The 22,549-nt window shown below is 44.6% G+C and overlaps 1 protein-coding gene across 1 annotated transcript in view; it reads right to left on the bottom strand.

Annotated features, from left to right (window-relative positions):
• SHB (SH2 domain containing adaptor protein B) overlaps positions 1–22,549 on the bottom strand; it is a 249,053-nt gene that overhangs the window by 66,495 nt on the left and 160,009 nt on the right. Inside the window, exon 5 of the mRNA XM_029055698.2 lies at positions 10,325–10,496. Coding sequence (XP_028911531.1) covers positions 10,325–10,496 — 172 coding nt within the window. The remainder of the gene's footprint in view (positions 1–10,324; positions 10,497–22,549) is intronic.

The raw sequence follows: 22,549 nt of genomic DNA, 5'->3' as shown, positions 1-22,549 counted from the left end.
TTGCTGTTTCTGCTACTTGTAATTTCTTTGGAATTCTGTCTCCCCACTGGATTGTAAGCTACTAGAAGGCAGGTATTGGATCAGGACTACCGAAGCTTTTATACTCTTCCAAAGACTTAATATGTGTTCTGCATACAGTAAGCACTCAATCAATACCACTGATTGAGTGAGAGTTCCTCTTGAGAGATGGCTGAGAAGGACAACAAGGTGGATGTAGGGTGGGAGGGAACCGGGGAGATGAAGGAAATTTTGAAGAGCACACGTCTGGTCACCAGGGGCAACAGAGCAGGAATGTGGTGGTACTGGAGGTTTCGGGAGGGAGTTAAAGGTCTGGAATAGTTGAGACCAATGGGCATAATAACATTGGTATTTGTTAAGGGCTTACTATGTCCAGAGCACTGTTCTAAGCGCTGGGGTAGATACAGAGTATATCAGGTTGTCTCACGTGAGGCTCACAGTCTCAATCCCCATTTTACAGATGAGGGAACTGAGGCACAGAGAAGTGAAGTGGCTTGCCCACAGTCACACAGCTGACAAGTGGCAGAGGGGGATTCAAACCCATGACCTCTGACTCCTAAGCCCGTGCTCTTTCCACTGAGCCACGCAGCGAATAGCGTTGCTGAGTATAAGAGTGGGAGAAGCTCTAGCAAGTAAGGATGATTTTGAAGCGGCCCAAGTCAGGTTGGTGCCAAGATTTCTGTCCGCAGCGTTCCGTAGCATCATAATCACAACGATGGTATTTGTTAAGTGCTTACTATGTGCCAAGCACTGTTCTAAGCGCTGGGGTACATACAAGGTCATCAGGTTGTCCCACATGGGGCTCACAGTCTTAACCCCCATTTTACAGATGAGGTAACTGAGGCACAGAGAAGTTAAGTGACTTGCCCACAGTCACACAGCTGATAAGTGGCAGAGCCGGGATTAGAACCCACGATCTCTGACTCCCAAGCCCGTGCTCTTTCCCCTAACCCACGCTGCTTTTCATGAGTACAGGAAGGAAGGAAATGAATTGGGGAGGCAATCCAGAGCTGGGGGTTGGTGGCATGAGATCGATGAAGGGACAGGGTGGGAGTGAGGGGGTGGGGAGTTGAGTGTGGTGGAGAGAGAGACATGTTGAGGGAGTGTGGTTTTGTGCATCAAGAGTGGGGATGATGGGTAGGGAGTCCAAGATGGGGCACTATGGCCCGGAATAAGTGGAGGGAGTGTTGCAAGCCAGGAATATCCACATGGATGTGAGCTAGGTGGGGTGAGTGGGAGGAGCAGGCAATGTAGAGAAGGTAGGGAATCTCACGCCACACCCAAGATAGAGCTAAGGTAGATACCTTAAATTTATTCCACAGATCAGCCTCTGGGCTACAATGATAAGAGATGAGGCTCTTTTGAATTTTCAAACAAACGGGGAACCTATGATTAACCTGCGTCACCTTCTAAGGGTCTAGCACTGAAAAGAGCTCAGAGTTCGTTTTTTTTTTTAGAGGAGTTCCGCCAAAGAAGTTGGGTGTTAAATCCATGACTATCTTTTGGCTACCCGTGCCACCCAGATGGCAGAGCTTTTGACCCCATATACCCAGATGGATTACACGTGTAGACCCTCACTCAGAGTTTTTTTTGCTGGGAAAGCAACTTTTTATTTATAGGCCAAGTTGCAAGTACACTTTAAAATATTAACCCTGTATAAATGGATTATCTTTGAGGCTGATGATTTAAGAGATGACATTTTCCACTTGGGAAAAAAATGGAAGCTAGAAGTGTGGGAAAACAAATTTAACTTCAAGCAATGACAATGTAGCAGAAAAAAATAGTTTTGAATCGCTTGAGACAGTCAGAGGGCTGACAGAATCCTGTGTAAACAAAATAGTTCCTTATTTCAGTGCCTTGTCCTTTTGTCCATAGGTTTGTCGGTTGGGGGCGGGGGAGGGAACAGGAACACATCTGTTCAATAAAGAAGAGAACCGAGTTTTGCCTTTCTACAGGAACAGAGTGTGGGTAAAGCTGGACTGCAGCAGGGTTCCATATTTTCCAAACCGAGATCAAAGAACCCTACCACAAATCCAGTTTTAGTTTCAAAGTTACACGTTGCGCAGTGATTCTCCATTACACAAAGCAGCATTCACTTCCACTAGGGTAGTTAAAACCCCAGAACTTCAAATGCAAATGAAAAAAATCTGTGACTACAATGGTAAGGTTAGAAAATAAAATGCACTGAATCTAGTCACATGTTCTATGGCCTTGGGTACCTTGAATGGAGTCCGAAGAAGGTAAAACTGTTCTTCGGCCATGATGTGTGTTTTCACTATGTGTTTTGACTAGAACATGGATAGAGAATTAAAGGACGTCCATCTAACAGTGCAAGCCTGTCGGGGTACAGCACACCATGGTGTGGGGAAGAGAAGGTTTGTGAACATGCACGAGGCTGGATGCGCACGGTCATAGCGGGAGTGCTAATGTGGGCTTCTGCAATTCTTCCAGAACACGCCCTCCACCATGTAGAACTGGGTATATATCACTCTGAAAACATCGCCATTTGTATTCTCTGCAGTGTTCCTAAAATTTCCACTGAGGACATGAACGCGGCTTCTGCGTTTATTACCCTAGTATGTTTTTAAGATATTTTCACTAATGCCTTCCTGAAATGATGTAAAGACCTAGAAAATGGATTACAAGTAATCAAAAAAGGATTTCCCTTCCAGATGTTCACAGGTAGAGGGCATTTCTGTTGAGCCTTTTAGAGTTAAGAGAAACATTGGAAAATGGAAGCAAAAGTAATAAGTGGATTAGTTCTAATCTTTGGAGATAGAGAATGAAAACATTAGAAGCCAAAAGAAAAGGGAAAATGTATGAACATTGCCACTAAATTAAAAATACAAAACAGAAAAAGACACCAACATGATACTAGGAGTAACATTTAACTTCATTAATTTTAATTGATTTTCCATCCCCTATGTAGTGATTTTATTAGTGAAAGCTTCTGTAAATGGTATAAATTAGAGAAAAAGGATTGTGTCAACATTACAGAATGGTTCAAATCTGAGAACTAATGGTTGAATCACATCCACCCACTTGCCAAAAAGTATTTCCAGAAAGAAATTATTTGTCTAATCCAGTCTCTCAAAATAACATTTTGCCCTGAAAGAGTTCAGAAGAAAGTGCCCTCCCCCCTCCAATTACATGAACGTTTGAGGTTTAAGTGATTTGGATCATTCGTATGATTGCCCCGATCAAATCCGTGTCTTGGTCTTCAGTCGCGTGGGGTCACATTCACTCTGCACACAGTAAGCGCTCAATAAATATGACTGAATGAAGGGATGAATTCTTCCAGGCCACCAGGAACCACTGAGTCTTCAGTGCATAGATTTGGATCACCTTCCCTGGGGCCCGGACTATGGGTTGAGCTGGAACCCCTAACCAGCCTCTCTTTCAGGCCAGCAGGGACCAGGAGCTGGCAGTCCAGTGGTTGGGAATGCTTCCATACATGCCTGGGGGTGGTCCCCACAAGCTCTGCCTGATGCGACAGCATGTGGCATGAAACCACGGTACAAATGCGACACTACCCTTCTCACAAATGAGACCTTGGGTTCATTCATTCATTCATTCAACCGTATTTACTGAGCGCTTACTGTCTGCAGAGCACTGTACTAAATGCTTGGAAAGTAAAATTGACCAATAAAGAGAGACAATCCCTTCCCACATTGGGCTTACAGTCTAGAAGGGAGAAGGCAGATATCAAAACAAGTAAATAGGCATCAATATAAACAGAACTATAGATATATCCATAAGTCCTGTGGGGCACGGGGGTGGGGAGCAAAAGGGATGTAGGGGGAGCTGAGGAAAAGGGGGGCTTAGTCAGGGAAGGCCTCTTGGAGGAGGTGAGCCTTCAGTGGGGCTTCTAGCCTCACTTAAGACTGGACCCAGGGGACCTGGTCTCTGAAGTAGAATTGTTCAGACCAGGCAGGCAGAGATCAGACATTTATTTTCAGCTGTACCAGGGTCTAGTCTACAGGAGTAATGCAGTGAATGGTCCTCTGGTGACCAGAGAGCGGGAATTAGCCTGCCTTAGCACCTTACGAACAACCATCGAGAGACTAATAATCTTATATTGTACCCCTAACAGCTGATTTAAAATCAACCCAGATGATTTCTAAAATAGTGGAGACCAAAGAGCAAATGGAATGTGATCAATAATTAGTAAGGGGGGGAAGTATGTTTTTATGTATTATTTTGTTGCTCAAAACTGCAGTGTTTCATTCTAAACAAGAAAAACCTGCTACCACGTCTGTCTCGTTGCGATAAACAATTAACACAGCACCTGTGAGAATCTATCTGAAAATACAGCAGAATTGGAGTTGACAACTTAGATTTGTGGAGTAGTTGTTCTATTTGCTGCTTTTAGAGGAAAAAAAACAGGGTGGGGAGGCAGTTTTGAATAGACTCAAAATCTATCACGCTTATTTATACTGTCTGTCAAGGGGCAGTCACTGTCCACGTCCTATTTAAAGGCCAAACAGCCTCACAAAGATTCTGAACCCAAATGTCAAATGGAGTGTTCTGGCCGAAAAATGTTTCATAACATCTGGGTATGCTCTGGTAGAGGTAGAAGAGAGAGAAAGCAACCTAGGAATTTACTAGCTGGAAGGCTAACAACCCCACTGATTTAAAAAACAAGATTTAATGGCAGAGGCTGAGGTGTTCTAATTATCATTAAAATGAAAGCTTATATTCTTCCTGGGGTTGGGCCAATATTCATCTTAGTTTTTGATTCATACTTCATGATTTGGTTGTGAGCATCCATGGAAAGTGAGTTTAACTCACTATGTTATGACCATGATGTTTGAAGCCTCACTGCACAAATGATTCCCTCTTCAGCCTCGCCTGCCCAAGAAAGCCAATGGAAGTGCCTGAGCAAAGAATTCATTTATCAAAGCAATTCTGGCTTCCAAGCAAAGCAGAATCTGGGACCTAGCCCATGCAATCTATTTCTTGTCTAGCCTGGAACCTGGGACAGCTTAACTCCTATGTGCTTCATGTGGAGCGGGAACTTGCCTACTGATTCTGTTATAGTCTCTCAAGAGCTTAGTAATAATGATGCTATAGTGTTGTGTACACAGTAAGTGTTCAATAAATACGACTGATTGATTTTACTTCCATTGTAAACTTCTACTGTCTGTTGTGTGACCTTGGGTAAATCACTGAACTTCTCTGGTTCTCAGTTACCTCATCTGCAAAATGGGGATTAAAAGCGTGAGCCCCACATGGGACAACCTGATTACCCTGTATCTACCCCAGCACTTAGAACAGTGCTTGGCACATAGTACGTGCTTAACAAATACCATTATGATTACTGAATGTTTCCTAATGCCCGAACAGTGTTTTGCCCCTCCCCGACTCAGTTCTCGTTTCCTCTTTTCCTACTCCCTTCTTAGTCACCCTGACTTGCTCCCTTTATACTCCACTGCCATCCCCAACCCCACAGCACTCATGTACATATACCTAATTTATTTATTTATACTAATGTCTGTCTCCCCCTCTAAACTGTAAGCTTGTTGTGGGCAGGGAATGTGTCTGTTATATTGTTGTTTGTACTCTCCCAAGTACTTAGAGTGCCCTGCACACAGTAAAAGCTCAATAAATACGACTGATTGCCCCCCAGTAGATATTCAATAGACGATAATAATGACGATATTTGTTAAGCACTTTCTATGTGCCAGGCACTGTTCTAAGCACTGGGGTAGATACAAGGTAACCAGGTTGTCCCACGGGGGGTTGTCAGTCTTAATCCCCATTCTACAGATGAGGCAACTGAGACACAGAGAAGTGAAGTGGTTTGCCCAAGATCACACAGCAGACAAGTGGCAGAGCCGGGATTAGAACTCGCATCCTCTGACTCCCAAGCCCGTGCTCTTGCCACTAAGCCATGACACTGTTGTTGATGACATCAAAATTGCTAATTAAACATAAAGGACCGATTTGAGTTTCTCTTCCCTTTTATTTTTTTCCTCCTTTTTCATGAGGTTACTTTGGAGCAGGGAAAAGATCAAAAGGCAAACAGGAAGAGAAGGAGAAATAAATGAGATAAGAGCTGACTCGTGGTTCTTCAAGTCAAGAGGCTATAGGGTATCCCTAGACATAAGTGGTCCTCTCTTCCTGTCTCACCCAAACACCACAGAAAAGTCCTTGGGCATTTAGGAGCGGGGGAAGAGCGGGCTTTGAAGAATACCATCTCCCAATTCCTTTTCTGTGGATGGTAGATTAGTAAGAGGTTGGAAGCACAAAAACACGTGCGTGCAATCTTGGAAGCCATGTGGTTTAAATGAGTAGCCTGTGATGAGCAGCCTGAAAGTTTTATAGGGGACCAAAGAGGAAGTCTGTTTATTTGCTGTGGATGGGAAGACAGCCTAGTGTGCCCTATAAAAATCAAGACATTTTCCCGCTGGCTATATGAGCTTTCAGAGGAATGGAAAATATCTCATGAGGTCCGCTACGCACCTCACACTGTTACACAGTTTCACAGAATTATGGGGCTGAAAGGGGGCATGATAGAGGTCACTAATTCATCCTCATGCCTCCAGGCAACCACCCTGACCATCATTTTTATAAAGATCTCCAGGGACGGAAACATTTCTATTTCAATTCCCTTCAGTAATCTGTCCCATGACCCTTTTGCTGTCTAGGGTGAAAGAACAATTGATAAGCTCTCTCTTCTCTCTGAGAAGGTTGATGTTGCTGTTTGAGGCTTAACCATTTGCATGTTTTTCTTATTCACAGTGAACTTTTGTGGTCACTTATTTTAGGGTTCACGAGCAAACTGAACCACTGTGAGTAGCAGGGAATTCAATTCTCCTGGAGAAGTAGGCTTACGTTCTCTCAGCCAAAGAAGTCAGCGATTCCAGGAGCAGCTGGAACGTTACCCTATTTTAACAATAAGGTTTACGGTTTTGAAGTTCACAGCAAGCTCTGTGAATTTGACTCCCAAGAGCTCCCAGGGCTGTTTTTTTTTTTCCGTTTGTCTTTTAGTCTACATAGGTAAAGCCTCTAGGCTAAATTCAATCTCACTCTAATGCTTCCCTCAGACTTGGAGGAGAACATTTCTCTCATCAGAATAGGGTGCTAGGCTCTATATCTCTGCTCACTCCCACCTGCTCAAGAGAAGAGGCATTTTCCACATTCCACTGAATCTGACGGAGGGCCAAACCTGAGCGCGAATCTGGGCATTTGGGATCTATTATTGCCTCAGAAGGGGAATTCTCGGTTAAAAACAGAAGTAAAAATCGTAAGGTACCAATCTGAACACTTTCTAATCATACGAAAAAGGAGTCCAGTTTATTGGTTTATGCAGAAATCTCTCCTGTCGAACAAGGCAGCGAAGCCTTCAGATCACCTGCCTTATGGAAGGATCTAGAAAAAAATCACTTCTCCACCCCCTCCCCGACACAAAATGTCATGTGGTTAGAGCACTGGCCTGGGAATCGGAGGATCTGGATCCTAATCCCGGGGCCACCACAGGCCTGCTGTGTGACCTTGGGCAAGTCGTTTTACTTCTCTGTGCCTCAGTTTCCTCAACTCTAAAAATTGGGGATTCAATACCTGTTCTACTTCCTGCTTAGATTGTGAGCGCTATGTGGGACAGAAGCTGGGTCTGACCTGATTATCTCGTAACTTCCCCAGTGCTTAGAATGGTGTTTGGCTCACAGGAAGCGCTTAACAACTATCATCATTACTATTATTTGCAATAAGAATAATGACGGTAGCATTTGTTGAGAGCTCACAATGTGCAAACACTCCACTAAACACTGGGGTAGATATAAGGTAACCAGGTTGGATCCTGCATGGGGCTCACAGTCTAAAGAGAGGGAGAGCATCTCCTTTTCATAGATGAGGAGACTGAGGCACAGGTAAATGAAACGACTTCCCCAAGGTCTTATAGCAGGCAAGTGGAGGAGCCAGGATTAGAACTCAGTCCCCTGTCTCCCGGGTCTGGGCTCTTTCCACTAGGCCTCGCTGATTTTGGTATTTGAGTGCTTGAGTGCAACACACTGTACTAAGAAGACCACCTTACTGTAATCTCCCAAACTCTTAAACGAAGGGGAGTACCACAGCACTGTCTTCTGAACTCTTCATCTGAAGACTATTGCACGTTTTCCCTCTAGTAGCTTCTCATTTCCCTTTCCTGACATCACTATTCCTCCCTTTTCTTCATCTCCAACCACAGATGACCCATCGTTCGTATGGGAACCTGACCATTTCTAAAATGGGTAAAACCGAGGGACAAAGTTAATATCATTCTTTTCTCGTCAGCACTGAAATGTTGATACAGTTGTTTCCTTCCTGGGCGTAATTTAGGTTTATAAGGTTTGTGGGAGGAAAGAGTTTGAGAGTCATGGTCTTGGTGTATGTTTGGAAGAATATTGTCAATAGGCAACAAATTTATCCACCGCAACACAACCCCTGTTGCTTGTTGGTTTCTCCTATTATGGGCAACTCTGGCAAGATAACTCTCTGCTATGTCAGAAACCTGCTTTAGCCAGAGGCAAAAACCCCCCAAAACCTAGCTGAACTGATTCCTTCTCTCAGCAGTGACAGTATGTCCGTGCCTATTAAATGACCACCCTTCTGACAAATTCCTTAAAAAGAATTCCAGATGTTGCAAAAGGTAGTCAGGGGAATAACAGGTCTTTTGTGCCCCTCTTCCCCCAGAGGAAGTGCCATTGTAGAAAGAAGTGGTGGAAGTGTGGGAAAAATTAGTGACAGGTCAGAAAGGCAAAGGATCACCAGCATATTTTAAATGGATATGAATTTGGACCTGGACCAAGCAGAGCTGGGTTCTCCCTCTACCTACTTCAGATCGCTCGGCACCTATGAAATGAGGGCCCTTAAGTCAGAGGGGCTTGTGAGGAAGCTAAATAAAAGTGACCAAGGGCTAAGGTCCAGGTCCCATAGGTTGGCCAAATAGACCAAAGTGGTCCACACTTCCCTTTTGGCACCTTGGTTCAAGAACTTTCCACCCCACCTGACAGGGAAGAGTAGAAAAGACACTTGAAATAGGTCTCCACTGTAGGAAAACCAGTGCTGTCGTTTGATAAACAAAAACCTGTCTACATCTAGAAGGCCACAGGAGCGACTGCTTGAATGCCGTACATTTTGGAAGTGTTGATCTTCAGGAGCACAATTAACCGGGGGGTGGTAAAATCCAGGCTTTGGCAGGGGAAGAGCCAAGCTTTTGCTCTAACATGTCAAAGGAGCAACCAAGACCAAAAGTGTAAGAACCCAAGGGGATTAAGTAGGATATCCAAAAGTGTCTTGCTGAGAGTTTAAATGCCAAATCTCTCACTCTCTTCTCCATCTGTGTGGAAGAACTGAGAGTTTCATTGAATCCTGAGTAACTAGTAAAAAAAAAAATTGCTAGTGCTAAGAAAGATCTCCAGAGTCCAAATCCCAGCTGGAATCTTCTCTGACAGAAAGGGAGAAAAGAATCATTAGACTGAAACAAAGGGAGTAGTCTGTACTTGTCCAAAGACATTACTAATGGGTGGGTAGTTGGTTTGCACGTTTATCATTTTAAATGCTCAAAAGGTACAATAGGATCGATTTGTTGCTGTTTAAATGTGGTGAAAAGTAGAAGGGGGTAACAGACTTAGAGGACCAGTCTGTATTAAAAATATAAATTTGTTTGGGTGTCCAATTTCCTGAAGACCGAACAATTATAAAGCTCTGGATGCACAGTGGATCTGATAAGCTTGATAAACACAGGCACTTGTGTTTCTAGTTTTCAACGATGATTCAAGCCTTATTTTGCATACATTTAGCTCACGGCAATCTTCCTTGAATTTTCTAAATCACAATTAAAGAAATAGTAATATAGCTTTTCAGAAGAATTATGAATTAACAAAAAATCTCTAATTAGCCATTCTTTTCATTATTCTTTTCCTTCGGTAAAAACCTGCTAAAGGGCTTTCTTTTTGTTTCTGTGGCCTCCATTATTCTAGTACACATTTGTCAGAGACAGGAAGGAAGGAGGGCGAAGGGCTAACTGGTGGGGGGAGGGAAAGAGGGAAGAGAGATTTGGATCAATTCATCAGCTGCTCCCACCAATCCTAAAGAAGGGAACACAAAAACTCAGTTGAAAGAAGCTGCCTAAAACATAGGAAGGGATTAACAGAAAAGACACATGGGTTTGTAGAACAGTGCGGGGGTGGGGGTGGAGAGAGACACTGTCTCATACCAGCTAATACCCCTCAAAAATCCTGAAGTGAAACCATGAAACAGTGACAAACTAACAGCTGATGAGGCAAGGGGTTTCAAATTAAATATTTTTCCCGTTGAGACTTACATTTGTTTTTCCAGAGGAACAGTAGGGTCAACTCTTTCTCCCAAGATTCCACAGAATTCTGGACTCCCATGTTTGATGGGCTTGAAACCCCCACCTGGGGCTCGGAGCTGTCGACGCCTGTCTCTGGAAGGTGAGGGGGAAGACTGCCTTTTCTCATTACCATTAAACTGGGCTGCAAGAGATAGAGAGAAAACAGTCATTGCTGAGGTCAAGACTCAAACAGGCAAAAGTGAAAACGTTCGTAGAGATATACATTCCTGATGGGAGGGACGACATGTTAAAAGGCTCGACTGAGTAGGGCTAATGCCTGCCTCTTCTGGCTTGGGATTTTATGGTACACCCAAAGAAGGTCCTAATTGTGTAAGGAGTCCAGTTCAGGTCACTTTCCAGCAGCGAGCATGACAAAGCTAAATATATCTCAGGCTTTTTAGGATGGGCTAACTTAATCCAGATGCTCTGAAAGCACTTATCAACCAACTGTCAGGCTATCTCATTTAAAATGTTTAACCTGGATATAGCTGTGACAGAAGTACGCTATCAAGATTACAGAGTGACTGCCGCCTCAGATTTGTTAAGTCGGCTACAACCTCTGCCTCCAAATTCAAGTCTGCCAACGAGAATCCAGGTTTTACGAGAAAGAACTCCTCCATGTCCTACTTATAGACAGTATAGTTTCTGGAGGGGTTATTTCCCAACTGATGAATGCTGTTACCCTAGGTCAAGATGGACTAGGGGCTAAGCTCCTATGGAGCTTAAATTCTTGGACCTCTCAGGGCACAAACTAAGCCTACAGTGGAGACTTGAATCTGATACACCGGCCTCTTTGAATTGGCCAGGTTTAGATGGGCCCACCAGACTCAAGGGTAAGGGGGTGGGGGGGCATCTGGAATGTGTGCGTAGGCAGTGGTACTATTGAATGAATGAATGAATGGTAACTTGGGGTATTTTCAGTACTCTGGACAAAGGGTGGGCATGACTGGGAATTGTAATCAGCATGTTGGGTGAACTCCTGAGCATGCTCCAAGTGTAAGCCTGTCAAACTGCAGGGACTGTCTATCTGTTGCCGACTTGTTCATTCCAAGCGCTTAGTACAGTGCTCTGCACATAGTAAGCACTCAATAAATACTATTGAATGAATGAATGAATAATCGCTTTATATATGTGGGTGCCTCATATTGCACTGGGGGACTGAAAAGACCTGACACGTTCATTCCCCAATAATTAATTGTGGTATGTTAAGCCCAAGTTCACACAGGAGATGAGTGGTAGAGCGGGAATTAGAACCCGTGACTTTCTGTCTCCCAGGCCCGCGCTCAATCCGCTAGGCAATGCTGCTTCTCCCAAAGCCGGGGGTCGTCTGTCCACTGTCTTGCTTTGGCCAGGTATGGGCCTTTGCAGAGCTCCCGCAGAGGCATCTGGTCCCATTTACTTATGAAAGGGGAAACTGTTCACTTTAAGCAAGCTGTCCCAGAACCAGCTCACACTCCTACACAGGAGCCAACCTACAGAGCAACAGCCCGCGTAGGGGAAACTGGTTCTCTGGTGTCAAATCTAGTGTTTTTCCTGGTAACACTTGGATGATGTTGATGGTATTTGTTAAGCGCTTACTAGGTGCTGAGCACTGTTCTAAGCGCTGAGATAGGGGAAACACACTTGAGGACAAAGCAAGATGAGATGCCCCTTGTTAAAGAGGACCCGTATTTGGACTTTTAGAGAAAACAGCAGCCCAGGAATATAAACCTCCTGTGGACAAAAGAGGACCGAAGTGTCAAATGACAATATTTTCAGCTGCCTAAGTGGGAAGGGGCAGAGCTTTCTGGGCAGAAGAGGGAAGCCAAGAGATCCAGAGAGAGCTAGGGAAAGGAAATGTCTTCCATAAGAAGGCAGACTGGAATTAGGACTTCTCAGTCTGGAAAGACGACCGTTGCGAGGGTTCTGACCAGGGTAAGTGCAGAATTATTTCCATCAAATCCCACAAAGGCCAGGGGGCCAAAGCTTGAATGCGGCAGGTTCGAAGTAAACAAAAGGACACCTTTACAAAGCAGCATGGCCTCATGGCAAGAGCAGGGTTTGGGAGTCAGAGGACGTGGGTTCTAATCCCAGATCCGCCACTTGTCCGCTGTGTGACCTTGGGCAAACCACTTCACTTCTCTGGGCCTCAGTTACCTCATCTGTAAAATGGGGATTTAAGACTGTGAGCCCCATGTGGGACAACCTGATTAGCTTGGATCTACCCCAGTGCTTAGAACAGTGCTTGGCACAGAGTAAGCACTTAAACACCATCATTATTGTTATTATTACTGAACACTAGCAGCCTAAGAAACTCCAAGCTTCTGGACCGCTGGCACCACCCAGCCTGGGGCAGGCCTAGGACAGCCGGTGAAGGGATTAGACTGCCCTGGATCTCGCCCAGCTCAGCCTCAAGGAAGCCCCATCCCTTGCGATTGCTTAAAATGAAAAGTCAACACCTGTGATAAATTGCAAACCACATTACATTCACAGATACATTTTCTTATCCACATGGACCCAGATTTCATATTTAGCAGCATGCCTGTTCATTTCCAAATCAAATTCAGAAAATGATTCTCTCCAGAAATAGTTTAAGAGGCATGAAACCGCTTCCTTTTATAATTCTGGCATATTAACATATTACATGAATACATCGATTGAAAATTTAGCTTAGTTACAATGAGCTATTCTCTGAAGAATGGCTAAATAGCCGTTTACAAACATCCCTCCTAAATAAGGATTATCTTTGATGCAAGAATTAAAAGGAAAAAATTACCCACTATAATGTAGAAAACTTCTGTCTGTTGGGACTCTATGAATTCTAATGAACTAGCTTTATGCCTCAAGCCACTGAACAATGCCTTTAATTAGATGCTGAAAAGCATTTTACTTTACCCGGCAAAAAATAACGCCTCCCTGACACTTTTCCCTATTTTAACTATTACAGAATTATTATGGTAATGTACTTAAAATCAGCATCCACATTAATCCTTTGCCAAAAAAAAAAAGCAGCTTAAAATAGAAAAGGCTCCGGCAGATGTTTTAGGTGGGTTGTTCCATGATTCTAGTTCTGGGAGCTCATTAAAAAAAAAAAAAAGCCCTAAATATCAAATTTTCAGGTGAATTCAGGGTTGGCAAATGAACCCACAACCATAGATAGCTGAACTGTAAACACGGCACAAAAGTAGTTGTAACCTTTGTCCTCGAAGAGACAAAGGAGACAGACCTAGAGATCCAATGTGGCTCAGGGGAAAGACCACAAAACTGGAAGGCAGGAGACCTGGGTTCTAATACTGACAAAGAAACTTGTCTTCTGTGTAACCTTGGGCATGTCACTTAACTTTTCTATGCCACAGTTTCCTCATCTGAAAAATGGGGATGAAATACCCATCCTCTCGCTCTCTCAGACCAAGACCCCTATGTCAGACAGGGAATCCTGTGTCTCATTTGATTGTTATATCTCCCCCAGCGCTTATTAGAGTGATGGGCTCACTGTAAGTGCTTAATTAATACAATTACTATTATTATTCCTATCTTCTTCAGTACAGCAATCTGGACCTTGTCATTGCCTGGACTGTATTCAAGAGTAAATTTTGGCTCAGACATTGCACGGACGATGCCAAGCTATACCCGAATTTGAACATGACCAGAATCATTCTGATGGAAATGGGTTGGCAGTAAGGAGCAGATAGGCTGTGAAAGTTCAAAGAGAATGAATAAAAATGAACTAATTCCCACATTTATATAAAGGGGACTTATGGGGATAATGGAACCAGATGTTAAAACTGGACAATTCCAAAAAGGGTAATTGGTATCTTCAGCTCTGGAGGGCCCCACGTTTTTAATTGAAATGACAAGAGCTAGTTGTAGAAGCAGCGTGGTTTAGTGGAAAGAGCCTGGGCTTGGGAGTCAGAGGTCATGGGTTCTAATTCCGCCTCCGCCTCGTGTCTGCTGTGTGACCTTGGGCAAGTCACTTAACTTCTCTGTGCCTCAGTTCTCTCTTCTGTAAAATGGGGATTAACACTGTGAGCCCCATGTGGGACAACCTGATGACCTTGTAACTACCCCAGCACTTAGAACAGTGCTTGGCACATAGTAAGCACTTAACAAATACCACCACTATTATTATTATGACCCCCCACCCCCAACTGCATTCATTGTGTTCTTACAGAGGACAGAGCGCTCGTTTAGACACTTGGGTAGACACTTGGGAGGGTACAATAAAAGTAAGACACAGTCCTAGTTCTCGAGGAGCTTACAGTCCAGTAGGGGAGAAAAGCAGACACAAATTGCAAATATTGTATATCTGAGCAAGAGTCAAATTGCATAATGAGTAAGAGTCAGGACAGAGGCATAAATGATAAAAGAAAAGCACAAAAAGAATAACTGGAATAAAACAGATATGGACGGGCTTGGGAACTCCCTGCTCCCATAGCATCTACGTATATATACTCTACTCCTTCCTTCTATCTGTAATTTATTTTAGTGTCTCATTTTATTTTAGTGTCTCTCCTCCACTAAGGAGGGCGAGGACCATGTCTACTAATTCTCTTGTACTCTCCCAAGCACCTACTACAGTGCTCTGCACACAGTAGGTCAGTCCATCCTATCTGTTGAACACTTACTGTATGCAAAGCACTGTTAAGCACTTGGGAGAGTTCAATATAACAGACATATTCCCCGCCCACAGAGAGCTTACAGCCTAGAGGGGGAGACAGACATTAATACGAATAAATAAAATTACAGATATGTTCATAACTGCCGTGGGGTTGGGATGAATAAAGGGAGCAAGTCAGGGTGATGCAGAAGGGAGTGGGAAAAGTGGAAAGGAGGGCTTAGTCAGGGAAGGCCTCTTGGAGGAGATGTGCCTTCAGGAAGGCTTTGAAGGTGGGGAAGAGTAACTGTCTGGCGGATGTGAAGAGGGAGAGCGGTCCAGGCCAAAGGCAGGATGTGGGAGAGAATTCGGCAGCGAGACAGAGGAGATCAAGGTACAGTGAGAAGGTGAGCATTAGAGGAGGGAAGGGTGCGGGCTGGGTTGTAGTGGGAGAGTAGCGAGGTGAGATGGGAGGGGGCATGATGATTGCCCTCCAGGATATACTACTGATCGTTGCGTGCTAAGTGGGGGCTGATGACCTGAGGAGGTGGGGATTAGTCAAGGGATGACTCTTGGAGGAGGTGGCTTTTTCAGGAGGGCTGGGGAAAGAGTTGAAAGGCAAGGGAGGTACAAATTTCCTCAGTCAGATCCCGCAAATTCAATAAGAGTCACTGTTGTGCCTGGAAATCTCATTGATTAAAGAGAAAACAATCACTGGGCAAATTGGTTGGTAGCAGGGATCCAATATGTCATTTGACCAGGTTTCTAAACACATGATACAGGTAAATGAGACAGTCTAGGTCAGGGCTCAGCAGCTCATTTCTCTGGAGTCTCATCTGATGCCTGTAACTTCATCCTCATAGCTTTTGGGGGCAGAAAGTAGTCGACAGACCCTGTCCCTTGGAGTCAGAAAGGGGTAGGAGAGGAGCCAAGATGGCAGCTCCACTCCTTGCCCTCTTCTAGCGGGATGCAGTCCCATCCAGCCTGGTGAACAGTGGCGTTTCCACCCTCAATCCCTGTGCTGGGTACTTGCGGAGGGCATTGAGTATGGTAACCTGGTCAGTAGAGAAACACATTTCAGAACAAAACGTGGAGTGGCAAACCTCAGCCCCAATCTGAGGAAGAGCCACCTTCCCGGAGCTGAGGGGGGAACTCAACCCCGGGGAGCAGCTAGCAGGCAGGCGGGCCATCCATCTGAGGACTTCGACTCCTGTTCCGCTCCTTCCAGCTGCTCATTCTTCTTGCCTCTGCTACTGCAATACTTTGCCAGTGGTTTTAAGGCAAATGCCACTCCTGGATGGACTGGATTGCAGATGGAAGGGGCCCTGGAGCCACGAGGCACTGGGAAAGAGCCCGCCACACGTTTGCAGGAAAGATGGAGCTGCAGAACGGGGTGCCTGCCTTCCTCCCATTTTTCCTCCCTCCGTTTCACTCCCCACCCTCGATCACTTTGCGCTCTCTGGGAGGAACGAGCAGGCCAGCAGGACTGGGATGGGGGAACCCAAATATTTTGGGCTGGCCCTGCAATCACATCCTGAGCGACACTGCTTCCCCTCACATTTCCCACTTGTAACGCCACCTCCCCTTTCCCTTCTCCTTCCCAGCTATGGTTAGGGCTGGGAGGTAGGGTGGGGCAACCTCACAGGGCCAGCTGCTCCGACAGCGATAACTGTTGCGACGATGCCGTGATGGGGTTCAGCGTAACATAATTTTGATTTCATTTTAGAGAAGCAGTGTGGTGCAGTGGAAAGAGCACGGGCTTTGGAGTCAGGGATCATGAGTTCGAATCCCAGATCTGCCACTTGTCAGCTGTGTGACTGTGGGCAAGTCACTTAACTTCTCTGTGCCTCAGTTACCTCATCTGTAAAATGGGGATTAACTGTGAGCCCCACGTGGGACCACCTGATTCCCCTGTGTCTACCCCAGCGCTTAGAACAGTGCTCTGCTCATAGTAAGTGCTTAACAAATACCAACATTATTATTTTATGGTGTTTGTTAAGCACTTACTATGAGCAGAGCCCTGTTCTAAGTCCTGGGATAGTCCCTGTCCTACATAGCGCTCACAGTCTTAACCCCCATCTTGCAGGAGAGGTAACCGAGGGACAGGGAAGTTAAGTGACTTTCCCAAGGTCACGCAGCAGACAAGTGGCAGAGCTGGGATTAAAACTCAGGCCTTCTAGTACCCGGGCCCTTACTGTTTCCACTAGGCCATGCTGCTTCTCCCACTTTGTTTAACTCCTGTGCGAAAAACTTGATGACCCCTGCTCTAAATAACACAGCCATCCGATCGCCACTAGGAAACAAACTGAACTCCCTCGCTTAACTTATTTTCTTGTTGACCTTTACTCAGTGTATTTATTCAGCGTTTCTGAGCCAAACCACACATCTGACCAGTTGCACATTACCAGGTTAGCTCTGCCTTGGAGAGCCATGCTAAATGGTGCTGCAAAATGCCGCCACCCCTCTTTCCCACTTCAACTTCCTACCCAGAATCTTTCTGGACTGACTTCTAGGGGACATGTTCTGTCCCGGCAAAAGGAAGAATACAGGGGACTGTGGTTATTTTTGCCTGGACAAGCAGGCCCCCTGCCTCACCTAAGATTAATGACAAAAACACCTCAGTAACTGGTGGATAATTTTTGTTCTCCAAATTGAATATACTAGTAGTGATAGTATTCGAAGAAGTGCTTGCTATGTGCAAAGCCCTGTACTAAGCTCTGGGAAAGAAATACAGATGACGTAAAGATATGGTCCCTGGCTCCAACGGGGCACACAAGCTACCCAGCCCGGAGGAGCCGGGTTTGGTGTGGCCAAGTGGATGCCTGTCAGCAGTGGAGGAAAGATTCTGCCAGACATTCATTCATTCTCTCTCTCTTCTCCTTTCTCCTTAACTCTTTGGACCCGACCCCTTTTAGGCACTATCCCCATCAATTCTGGTCACCATCAGAATATACGATTTTCATTTCACCAAATCTGTTAATCATATAACAGAAAAACATTTTTTTACATCATCCCTTCAAGGAAAGACTAGAGGTATTTTGGAGGTTTTCACGTTTTTCACGACTTGGGGAGAAGGAAGAAAGGATGGAGAACCAAGGGGAACTCTTAATGCTTGTTTTTTTTCATGATGCCATTGCTAATTGAGGATAAAAAAAATCCTAACACAGCCCCCAGATTCCTTGGTGGAGGTTTCATTAACCCTTCAGCACTCAATCACCTTGCCCTCTTCTACCTCACGTCACTACTCTCCTACTACAACCCAGCCCGCACACTTCACTCTAATGCTCACCTTCTCACTGAAGCTTGATCTCGTCTATCTCACCGCCGACCTTTCGTCTACGTCCTGCTTATGGCATGGAACGCCCTCCCTCCTCATATCTGACAATTACTCTCCCCACCTTCAAAGCCTTATTGAAGGTATATCTCCTCCAAGAGGCCTTCCCTGACTAAGCCCTGTTTTCCTCTTCTCCCACTCCCTTCTGCATCGCCCTGACTTGTTCCCTTTATTCATCCCCTCAGCACTTATGTACATATCTGTAATTTATTTATTTACATTAATGTCTGCCTCTCCCTCTAGACTGTAAGCTTGTTGTGTGCAGGGAATGTGTCTGTTTATTGTCAAATTGTACTCTCCCAAATGCTCGGTACAGTGCTCTGCACACTGTAAGTGCTCAACAAATATGATGGACTGATTGGCTTCACCTATTCTTTTCTTAAGTGGTTTCAGCATGATCTGCTGGAAAAAGCACGAGATTGGGAATCAGGAGACCTGATCCCGAGTGCCAGCTCTGCTACTGGCCTGCTGCTGTGTGACCTTCGACAAGTAATCCAACCTCTCTGTGCCGCGGTTCCTTCATCTGTAAAATTGGGGTACAACACCTGCTCTCCCTCCCTTTTAGACTGTGAGCTCTGTGTGGGTCCAATCTGATTATTGATCTTAAAACATAATAAGCTCTTAAAAATGCCATTATTAACCACGCTAAAGATTTTCATCTTCCAAAGTGCTACATATATTTAATTATGTCATTTCAATTGTTCAGAAGTGTGATACCAAAACGGGGATTATTTAGGCTCCCTGCTTCCCCTCCTCCCCCTGGGGCTGTTTGCCATTTGGCCATTTCTTTGAAGTTTCTTCTCCAGAGAGGCATGAGAGGCAAGGAAATTCAAATCCACTTTTCTTCATGGTTAACAATTCATGGAAAAATTTTGATGAGAGAGGAGGCTGAAGTGGACTAAAATGAGGCTTTTAGTTTATTTGTGTTTCAATTATTTATGCTATCCTGGTTTCCCCCCTTTTCCACAGATAATTGTGATTTGGCAGTATGTATCCTTGAGAGGAAATTTGATTGGCTGCATTTTGGTTTTTTTTTTTTTGGTGAACAGTTTTTTGCAGCAGTTAAATTGGATGAAATCTAATAGTGAAGAGGACAACACTTTTGATTTTCCCCCAAATGAATTTCTGGATACATTCATTTGCAACATAATCATATAACCATATATTTTAGAGAGAACAAGTGACAGTGAATGACAAGCTTAATTAGGCAAATCCCTTTTACCTGCAAAAAAAAAAAAATGTTCAAACTCTTAGGGTAGCAATTCAATAGAAAAACATGAACAAAAGCTTCAAATAGATAACACAATTTTCCATTCCTTCTAATTAAGTTTCTCTGCAGTCAGCAATTTATAATGGTGATATTTTTAATTTAGTGATTTTTCTGCAAAAGATGAAGTGCAATCCTTTTAAAAAAAATGTATGTTTAAGAGGAAAAGTCACACACAACTTCCACCCCCCAACACACATGCTTTGAAGGCATTAATATTGACAGGGCTTAAATTTAGTAAAATCCAAGAGATCAAAAGTCAAGCCAAAACTATCTATTTTTCCTGGTTAATGATCACACCGTACTGACCACCAAGAATATACAAACGCTGCTCTTTGCCCTCCTTTGAGGGCACCCAGCACCAATGGAGCAAAGCAGGCTAAGGATAAGCATGGCTCTCTGCAGTGTAATTTTCATTTGCACCTCAGTTTCACCTTCTTTTTAATACTTCAGCTCAAAAAGAACCACTCCTTTCTTAATTGCAGTGCACCAGGCTGGTTTATCTGTCACAGTTGATCCCCATCTTTCAATTGCAATATGACTCCTACTTTCCAATCCCTCATTGCAGCCATACCCGTGGTTTTATGGAATAATTGCCCCATTGCACAGTTCTATTATCATTATTATTATGGTATTTGTTAAGTGCTTACTATGTGCCAAGCACTGGGGTAGATACAAGGTAATCAGGCTGTCCCACGTGGGGCTCACAGTCTTTATCCCCACTTTACGGATGAGGTAACCGAGGCACAGAGAAGTTAAGTGGCTTGCCCAAGGTCACGCAGCAGACAAGTGGGGGAGCCGGGATTAGAACACATGACCTCTGACTCCCAAGTCCGTGCTCCTTCCGCTAAGCTGTGCTGCTTCCTATCTAACTCTAATGGTGAGTCGGAAAAGGGCCCTTCAGCTCTGACTTAACTGACCGCACCATCAGGCAGTAATTTAGGAACTTCCTGGGGCACCCAAATTTGCTGAGTAGTTGCCAGAATCCTGGACTCTTGAGTGGGGGCGTTGGGGGTGGGTCAGATGCTTGTCAACATGATTGCGGAAATACTTCAGAAGCTTGTCCACAAGGATTCTGATGTCAACCACGGAAAATGGAGCCCTACGGAAAGTTGCAATGGGACACGCTGGCTAGAATCTTGCCAGAACTGCAAAGCAGTGAGATACTTGGGTAGTTTTCACAGTCAGCCCTCTGCCCTTCTTATTGAAGATGGTGATTAGGGCCCTATGACATTTCTTCAGGATTCCACATATTGAGGAAGAGCTCGAGCCGACACTTGAAGATTAGGTCCTCTCTTTCCTTATAGATTACTGCACGTTTGTCTTCAGATCCAAGTGCTTCACCATTTTTTCGGGGTTTTGACTGTGGAAGTACCTCCTCAACTGCTGGAGTCAAGGTCATGCCGTCACATACGGGCCGATTTTCTAGGTTTCAAGAGGCCTCCTCCTCAGTGGTGAAAACCACATTCAGAAGATCAGGAGAAGCAGCATTGCCTAGGGGAATAGAGCACGGTCCTGGAAACCAGAACGACCTGGGTTCTAAACCCGGCTCCGCCACGTCTGACGTCTGACGTGCGGCCCCGGGCAGATCACTTCACTTCTCCAGGCCTCAGTTACCTCATCTGTAAAATGGGGATTAAGTCTGTGAGCCCCATGTGGGACAGGGATTGTGACCAACCTGATTATCTTGTATCTACCCCAGCACTTACAACGATTCCTCCGCACATAGTAAGTGCTTAAAAGATACCATAAAAAAGGATCACTGTAGTGTTTTTGCCATCTGTCCAAGATTCCCCCTTTGTCTGTGATGAGTGTGGTTCCAGATATATATTTAAGTAGTACCACTTATTGATTGAAGGTGATTCCAGATGTACTTTTAAACAGTACAACTGATTGTTGATTACCATAGTAATTTATATGGGACCACATCAACTTCTTTAAGGGGTAAGTAGGTGTCTTTAGTCTGTTGGAGATCACCATATCCCTGGATCGATTTCGTTTTGGCATTCCACCTCCGGTCGCCTAATCTGTGTGTCCCTTTGCACCTTTCTGTAGGTTTCCATCTTCCGTGTGCGACATCAAATGGGAAGAACGATTCCCTACAATGTTCTGGAAGGCAGTCGTCGAAACCAGTATTGAGGCATTACTCAAAGCAACCTAGCTTCATTGGATAGGACTGGTCAGGAGAATTGACAAAAGCAGGGTAAACCCAGGGAGCTGCTTTTTGATTTACCGAAAGGGAACACAGGCAAGCCAAAAGGGCAGAATAAATGATTTAAAAGAAATAGTGCAGCAATCGCAAATGATGTACGATGACAAGCAGGCAGCAATCAGCGGAGAGACGACTCTCCTTGAGCAAAGGTTTCAGGAAGACTGGAATGCCAAGAGAGTCTTGAAAACAGAGACACGTCCTGTGAGGGCAAGTGCATCAGCACGGTAAGGAACTATCTTTAGGTGCACCCAATGTGAAAAGGAATCTTTTTAAAAACATTTGGAAAAAAGGATCTACCTATTCCATAGCATTGTCTTCTAAAACAGAAAAATGGTGTGTTCATGCATAATTCCCACTGTCCCCTCCCCCCCACAATCCAAATGAGGTCATCTACTAAAGCTAATCTGCTGCTAGATGAACTTTCAACCAGGATAGTAGGTGGTCGCTTCACAAGATAAAACAGCAAACTTTGTCGAAAGCTCTTTTCTGGGAAGGAATTTGGTAAAAATGGCACCCAACAACCTAACTCAAATGGCTGTAAACACTTCCCCTTCAAGCTCTGAAATGATGCAAGTGCAGAAGTCTGAAAGGGCACACGGGAAAATAAAACCACGTTCCAGCATACGGCGGAAGGCACTGGAACTTTCTAGTTTAAGACTGATTGTCGAAAGTAGCATCCAGAAGCTTAGTAGTGAATGCCTGATGATCACGCTGTTTGTGCCGGTTTGAAACAGCAAAACCATGGGGTTCTATCCCAAAACCAGTCTGATCAAATCCAGGATCCCTCCTGAGGGTGAGCCAATATACTT

This window comes from Ornithorhynchus anatinus, chromosome X5 (assembly GCF_004115215.2).
Source record: "Ornithorhynchus anatinus isolate Pmale09 chromosome X5, mOrnAna1.pri.v4, whole genome shotgun sequence".
NCBI classification, from domain to species: Eukaryota; Metazoa; Chordata; class Mammalia; order Monotremata; family Ornithorhynchidae; genus Ornithorhynchus; species Ornithorhynchus anatinus.
The sequence above is the reverse complement of the archived record's forward strand: the minus strand, read 5'-3'. Positions and strand labels throughout refer to the sequence as shown.